The sequence below is a fragment of the Diachasma alloeum genome, unplaced genomic scaffold (assembly GCF_001412515.2).
Source record: "Diachasma alloeum isolate Michigan unplaced genomic scaffold, Dall2.0 Dall_scaffold_00931, whole genome shotgun sequence".
Lineage (NCBI taxonomy): Eukaryota > Metazoa > Arthropoda > Insecta > Hymenoptera > Braconidae > Diachasma > Diachasma alloeum.
The window spans coordinates 4,344-12,259 of NW_021681048.1; the positions used below are offsets into that span (position 1 = coordinate 4,344).

Here is a 7,916-nt window from a genome sequence, read left to right on the forward strand (position 1 = left end):
GGCGGCCATTTTCCACCCACCACCCACTTCCTGTGACCCTCGGACCCCAACTTTGAGGCCCTGCACCCCAGGGGGCCCCCCAGCGCACCGACGACCTCTTCAAAGGCATGCCGCCGAGGGGGGAGGGGGGAACGTGCACGTGCACTTTCCGGAAAAAGGTCGGAGGGAGCGTGGAAAATTCGCCAATATGCCCTCTTACTACTTTCGGCGAATGCGGTACAGGGGGTTGGGGGGTGGGAAGGGAACAAATCGTAAAAACCCGAAAGGGTATACGAGAGAAAATAATTTTATCAAGAGCACAGATCAGATCCGAAAATCAGAATCTTCTTGTCAATTAGATATCTATTTAAAAATTACAGGGAAGAGTTACACAATTTTAGACAGAAATCGGCGTAAGAAGAAGAATTTTCTAATATGATTTTAAAGCAACTCTAATAGAATCTTGAACAGAATCTTGATTTCCGTAGGAATCAGACTCTTAGAATCTTGATTTCCATAGGAATTTTGCATTCACTTTTCTCATACGAGTGTAAAATAATTCACACAATTTCTTAATTTGATTAAGTTTCCATTTTTGTTCCAGATAACCATCTTCCATGGTTCACCCCCTGATCATGGAGAGTATTTTTTCTTCGTGGGCAAATCACCAGGGACATTACTCACGTGGGAAAAATTCGAGTGAAAAATTGAGCCCATAAAATTCTATTGAATTTGTATTGAACTTTTTTTTGAAAATTTTATAAGTGTCTCGCCGATTCTATTGAAAAATTGCGCAGCTCTTCTGCGCGTTTTTTTGTCAATAAAAAATGTTTAATAAAAATTATTGTGTAGAAAAATTGAATGGAATTTGATCGTTCCATACAATTTATATTATTGAGATATTTTGTGTAAAAATTCAACCGCCTGAATTTTTTCAACTCTTTGTTTGATTTTTCCAATGGGAGAAGAACAAAAAGGAGGTGAAATAAACTCAGGAAATTTATGTTATAGAATTTATTATTAACAGAAAATATCTCAATAGGATAAGTTGTATAGAAAGATTAAATCCTGTTGATTTCTGGTATAAACGATTTCAAAATTTTTAATTCAAGCACGAAAACTTCGGAAACTCAACTTTTCTTGCTTTTTAAAAATTTATTATATAAATATGCTAATGAAAAAAAAAGTGATTGAAAATGAAATGAAGATAAAAGAATATTGTTGTTTCGAATTTATAATCTCCTTCGTTCCTTGATCAATAAATTCATGAATTATTCCAATGGTTAATTAGTCATGATAATAATTCCCAAAATAGGAACGGAATAAAAACTCACAGGTGAGTAACATGATTTTTTAAATTTTGAATATTTCATTAAAAGAAAACTTGATTATTTTGAAAATGGAGCTGAAGAATTTTTTTATTCGAAAATTTTTCAATTTTATAAATAAAGTTGAAAAAAATTTTGATTTGTTTTTTCAAATCTCAATTTTCAGTATCCATTTTTTTATGGAAAAATTGAGATGAAAATTGTTTTCTCCATTTTTTTAAATCACAATTTTCTATTCGAAAAAATAAGTAAAAATTTTTATTTTCTTTTTCAGTTCTTAATTTTGAACATTCAATGTTTTCTTTTTAATTAAAAAAAATTAAGTTGAAAATCTTCTTCTAATTTTTGAATCACTGTTTTTGATTTAGAAAATCAAATTAAGGCCCGGGTGTAGCATCTTTTGAAAGTTATCTCGATGTTTTTTTTCACCTTTCGTCATCTGAAATTGTCAATTAAGTCCAGCATCATGCAGAAGTTTTGCAAAATTATGAATGAATAATAAAAAAAAAGTAGAAAAAATTCTCAATTTTTTCAAAGAGCATTTTCAATTTACATTCAGAATAAGTAGAATAACAAGAAATTCAAAAATGTATCTGATTTACGGTGACAAATGGCGGCCTGTCACCCAATATCATGCAGGGGAAAGACTGATGTAAATCTTTTCCCACACTCCACAGAGACATTTATTACGGAAAAGACTCTTTGAAAAAAGTTGTAATATTTTGGAGAATTTTTTAATCACACTTTTATCACATAAAAATGGCAGATGACTACATACCACTGTTTTGAAAATTGAGATACATAGCTGTCAGTTCCCATAAGGAGTTAGTGTTTTGTTATCCACCATGGAAAATTACAGCTAATAGATAATTTGCTATAGCGAATCAGATATTTGAAATTTCCACTTTTTTCAACTCATTCTGAATCCCAATTAAAAATGCTCTTTGGAACAGTTCAGAATTTATAAATTTTTTTTTTATCATTCTTTTTGGGAATTTCTACGTGATGTATCACTTAATTGACAATTTTGGATTACAAAAGATAAAAAAAATCCAGATAACATTCGAATGATAGTACACCCGGACCTTAAAGACAATTTTTTTCTTCAATTTTTGATTTTTAATATTCAATTCTTTTTAATTTGCAAAATTGAGTTGAAGATTTGGTTCTTATAATTTTTCTATCACTATTTTTCATTTGGAGAATTAAGTAGAGGTTTTTACTATGTGGTACCGGAATTTTTAATATGCAGCACCGGAATTTTTCTAGGGGGGTACCGGAATTTTTCTGGGACGGCACTGGAATTTTTATGGTATTGGTCAATTGAACCCACTTTACGAGACTGCACGGTAATTTTTCCCTGAATTTCTCCCGAAAAATTCCTGTATTTTTTTTTCTCCGTGTCCAACAAAACAATGTAATTAAAGTTAGATGAACAAAAAATACGGGTCGGATACTAGGACAGACTGCTTTACGAGTGTCCCAATATCCAAAATCGTGATTGTTATCCATTGTGCATATTTTTAAGTAATTTAGCGGTCTCTACGCGTCTCTGATATCATCCTATTAGTATCTGAAAATATTTAATTGGAATATTCACTCATATTTTGGTTTTTCGCCATCATACGCAAAACCAGGACGCTAAGCTATTTACTTAAGAAACTGTCACTGCAGGTGTCGCCTATAGGCTGACCGACGGAAAAAAATTCTTTTAAAAGTTATTCTACACATAGAAGCCAAAACTCGCAGTTTAATAAACAGAGAAAAAGTTCCTTCCTATCGACTATTGAAAGGAAGTGCTTTTTAGTTGAGAAATACAAAAAAAAAAGCGAAATACGAAGGAAAGTGGGCTCGACTGTCGGATACTGGTATCTCCACGGTAAGTCACTTTTTCAATTAGGGGAGCGTGGAGTAAAATGGACACTTTTGATTTTTTTTTTAAATATTCATAACATAGAAATAGATTTATCAATTGAGCTCAGTCTAAGCTCATCACACAGAGGAATCATTGTTTTCCAATTGGAAAATAAAACTATTCCATTTTATGAATAATTCAACACGTCATAAATATTTCAAAAAAAGCCAAGTAAAAAAAATTAAGTTTTCGAGTCATTGCAGATTGAAAAAAAAAATTGATTTTGCCATAACGGCTCTAAAAATTGAGTAAATTGAGATCAACTGCGCTCATTTTGAAGCTTTTCCAATTACCTTCCAATGTGTGGGAACAAAACGTCGATTCCTAGTGACTAAATTCAATTATTTCACCTTTTTCTCAAACAATCAAAATTCAAGTAGAAAAAGTGAATTTTTTTGAAAAATTATAACTCGCTTAAAAAAAAATCGCACCGCTCTAAAAATTTTATGATAGCTTGGTATCATGCACTCCTTCTCGAAAAAAATCGACAGGACAATCGGAAACATGACATTTTTTTCATTTCGATGACGCTGAACCTAGCCGGGAAATTGGCCGAAAAAAGTTTAGGGCGTACCAAGAATTTGAGGGGCCCTGACCATCGAAGATGAAAGATACCCCTCCAATTTTGTTATTGGAAGATGACCCCAAACTTCCCCCGTCCTTATGAAAAATTTTTCTCCCTCCTAGACAGTTGCAAAAGGGAGCAATAAGGCTAAAATCCTCTTCTTTTTCCATTTTTTCAAAAAAAAAATTCCCAGCGAATTGGGGGGAAACTACTTAACTTTTTCAAGGAGAATATGATCTCGGACACCCTCGCAGGCCTCATAAAAAAAACCCGAGTAATTTGGAACGGGGAAGGAGGGAGTTTGGGGGTGGAATCCCCAAAATTTTCGATTTTTTCAAAAAACAAAAAATTTTTGGACTGGATTAGGGGGAACCTACTTAAATTTCTCAACGAGAATATGATCTCGGACATCCTCGCAGGCCTCAAAAAAATCCGAGTAATTTGGAGCGGAGGAAGAGTAATTTGGAGCATATTCTCGTTGAAAAATTTAAGTAGGTTCCCCCCAATCCAGTGGGAATATTTTTTTTTTAATGTAAAATGTTGTGGATTCCGCCCCTAAAAACCCCCTTCCCCCGCTCCAAATTACTCGGGGTCTTTTATGAAGCCTGCGAGGATGCCTGAGACCATATTCTCGTTCAGAAATTTGAGTCGGTTCCCCCCAATCCAGTGGGAATATTTTTTTTTGAAAAAAAATGTAAAATTTTGTGGTTTCCGCCCCCAAACATCCTCTTCCCCCGCTCCAAATTACTCGAGGTTTTTTATGACCTGCGCACGGAGAAAAAAATCTCTCGAAAATTAGTATACCTTCCCACTAACGCATGGGTCGTACCGAATGGGGCACAAATAAATAGAGAAGACTACCCAAATTAGAACTACTCTCTCCAAAATTTCGTGTCCTGCACCCCACTTTTTTTCGCTCATTAGAAACTAGTCTAAAGAATCGCATTTTTATGGAATTAAAGACGAAAAACTGGCGGGCCCTTCTCCAAATTTTAGTGTGCCATTCACTAAATTTTCGCCTGTGCTCCTCTACTAAGTGGTGACCTCTGTGCTTTGAAGAATGAATAAGCTTCGTATGCACGTAGGCTATCGTATGGCGTTTAGTGGATTGGCACCCTAATTTTTGGATCCCCGAGCGCACGACTTTGTGGTGCGCACCTACTATTTTTTAACTTGTTCTCCCGAATTATAGGAGTGTTACATTTCGATTACCAACGTACCCCCTGACACGTCCCCGCATTGGTAGGTAGCACAATAATTTTTGGCGATACCTTCGACGAGATTGTCGTGTATTTTTCTCTCCGTGCGGGGATGTCCGGCATCATTTTCCCCTTGCGAAATTCGAATAGGTTACCCCCTATAGGTTCTCATGGGGGAAGGGTCCCTGGGAGTGATGATACGGCCGTGTCCATCGGCCAGTTTTTCGGGTAGGTTCTGCGTCATTCATTTCGGATTTGACATGGAATTGCTCTATTAGATGGATGGAAACCAAAATTCAAGTCAATCGACCAAAAATCCTGGTAAGGGGACTGTTTTGAAGATTTAATGCCTGTACAGCCACATGCCGTCATTGGAAAACATCGAAACCTGATTTTTTCTCAGTTTTGGAATATAAAAAAAAATATCAGTCATCTGTAAGATGAAAATAACCCCCTGCAACTTTCAAATTCACCGCGGCCTTCCTTAAGATTCAGTGTGCCAAAGTCCATAAACCAGAGTAGGTTCCATTATGCCGGCTAATAAAACCTGAAATTATGTCAAATCGTAAAACAGATACTTAAAAATTGTCTTTAAAAAATTTTCTATTATTTTGGGGACATTTTCCATCACCCGTTCAACACAATACAATGGTAAATCATAAAGTACAATCTGAAATGAATATGGAGGTAATTTAGGAATTCATCGAAATTCTTGAACTTTCTTCAATTGTTTTTTATTTCCCTTATTATAATGGGTGCTAAGGATTCGCAGATAACATTCAAAAGATAATTTCGGGCCTTGAAGTAAAAATAATGTAATGGAAAAAATAAAAAACTCATGTACCTGTATGTGAGGTCTCTGAAGCAAATGGAATAATTCCTTGCACTCCTCTGAAATATGTGTCTTCGATGCTAGCATATCTAGAACTTCAATATCGATGTCCATCGAATTAGACAATACAGGGGCGAATTTTTCATCCTGCACATTAGCCAAAATCTTGTTGTGTACATTGACGAGAGCATTTAGCTCTTTTGACCGCAATAAATCATTAAGAAAACCAAACTCCTCATCTGTGCAGCTTGGTATGTCGGTTTTATGCTCCTCGAGGGAGTTCAGAAGTTTAGAAAGAGCTAGAAAATTAGACGAAAGACACAAATCAATAACGTGAACTTTTGAGGAATTAAACCAAACTTTATCTGCCATGAACTTAATAGTTGAGATACAATTTCAATTGGCATGGAAGGATTATTTCATAAAAGTTGTTATTGAGAATAAAAACAACGATAGAAACTGCTGTAACTGAAATTATCTCACGAAATCCAACATGAGAATTTCTATCACTTTCCCGAAAGTTCCAGAGTTAAATGCATAACCAAAACATATTTGACTTTGATCTGAACCTTTATAGCTCTTCTTACAAACAATCCAGCTAGCAATTTACCGGTAAATTTCCGGATATTTACCGGTCTTGCTGGGGACTTTTAGATTGCATCCGTAAAAATTGTTCCCTGGGAAGTCAACCACGTTTGAGTTGGAATTCTCTAACGAATAAAACCTATGAAAATTCTCTACCAACTGAAATGTATCCTGACCGATACATCGATAAAAAGGAAGATTAACCGTATGAACTAAATTGTGTTGCGGTATTAGGGAAGCCGATTACTATACATGAATCAATTGCAACTACTTTTTTTGTCTTACAATAAACTCACCAGGATCCCAGGAAATATTTTCCATGACCGCTGCTGTCATACTCGTCAGGGCGAGTCACTATGGCCGGGTCGATGGAAGCTAGTGGTCAACCCTCATTATTAAATCTGAAACGTTTGTTCTGAATCGAAAGATAGGGAATAAGAAAAAAATATTCCGATGTGGCGCTAATCAACAATTCATCAGTATTAGCAAACTGAATGATAAATCGCATCAAAACCGATCTTTTGTCTACCCTACCCCGTTCGCGCAATATATTTACCTCGACCTACGCCACTCAAAATACTTAATTCTTCATTCAATTTGCAAGAAACCTTCGTCTGCTGGCTAAAACTTTATACACCTAACGTTTTTGTTTTTCTCTTCACTTCTTGTCTAGGCCTATCACAGCAGAAAATAATTTCGCGTTACGTAAGCATTTGACACTCGACACAAGGTGGAGCAGTAACAAAGAATCGCTCGTCGCCCCTCCCTTCGCAGCACGACTCAAAGAGGATTGACTAAAGTAGAGGCTCAGATCTCGGGGTTGAAGTGACCCCAAGCCAAAAATAGTTCGACCCCAATGGAGGGATGGCGCCACGGTCGAAACTGACGGCCGGGCGAACTGCCTGTGCGGGTAACTCGGCAGTACGCAGTAGCAGTCCCGCTGTCACAGGGATAGTTTTGTAGTGGAATTTATGCTCTCCTCGTCCTCAACATGTTCTTAATGTTTTTCAGGTAATTCATTTGCTGGCTAATTAATATTAAGGAATGAAACCCAGACGGTGTGATGGAGAATTCAATTCCCCATCAATCGATCCCCGTTGCATCCCTTAATCTCTGTCACAAAAAAATACAACTACGACAAAAGTCATGGGCCAATGAAAAACATAATGTTCTTCTCGGCGCACAGTGACTTTTCACCATTCGCCCGCGAATTAAACATTTGTCTTTCCCCTCCTAATTGAAATTAAGGGATGAAAAAAGGCTGTTTGACGGAGAACTAAATTACCCATAAATTAACACGCTTCCATCCCTGAATCTCTGTAAAAAATGGAAGAAACTGTCATGGAAATCACAGCGCAGTAAGAAAAATAATTGTTTTGAGGCGCACAGTGACTCCCGGTAATTAAAAATGCACCTCTCCCCTCCTAATTGAGATTAAGGGATGAAAAAAGAAGCAGTTCGACGGAGAATCAAATTCTCCATTAATTAACCCTCTTTTATCCCTTAATCTCTG

At 36.3% G+C, this 7,916-nt stretch overlaps 1 protein-coding gene across 4 annotated transcripts; it reads right to left on the minus strand.

Annotated features, from left to right (window-relative positions):
- Nucleotides 1-4,773: 4,773 nt before the first annotated feature.
- LOC107045411 lies at nt 4,774-7,159 on the minus strand. 4 transcript variants are annotated; one of them, XM_015267690.1, is made up of 4 exons: nt 7,012-7,159; nt 6,700-6,778; nt 5,831-6,117; nt 4,774-5,533 (listed from the first exon to the last, which is right to left on the minus strand). In XM_015267690.1, the coding sequence occupies exons 2-4, from the start codon at nt 6,737-6,739 to the stop codon at nt 5,471-5,473; spliced, it is 390 nt and encodes a 129-aa protein (XP_015123176.1). In that variant the 5' UTR covers nt 6,740-6,778; nt 7,012-7,159; the 3' UTR covers nt 4,774-5,470. The 4 variants fall into 4 exon arrangements, with proteins under 4 accessions (XP_015123176.1, XP_015123175.1, XP_015123174.1 ...); XM_015267689.1 differs by having other exon boundaries at nt 6,960-7,159; XM_015267688.1 differs by having other exon boundaries at nt 6,700-6,804; nt 6,960-7,159.
- Nucleotides 7,160-7,916: the final 757 nt, after the last annotated feature.

Excerpts from the sequence above, each read along its gene's own strand:
- LOC107045411 (XM_015267690.1), bottom strand. The coding sequence starts at position 6,739 with ATGACAGCAGCGGTCATGGAAAATATTTCCTGGGATCCTG. Across the intron at positions 6,118-6,699 it reads AAATATTTCCTGGGATCCTG|CTCTTTCTAAACTTCTGAAC; the intron begins GTGAGTTTATTG and ends CTAATTTTCTAG. Across the intron at positions 5,534-5,830 it reads TTCAGAGACCTCACATACAG|GTTTTATTAGCCGGCATAAT; the intron begins GTACATGAGTTT and ends ACATAATTTCAG.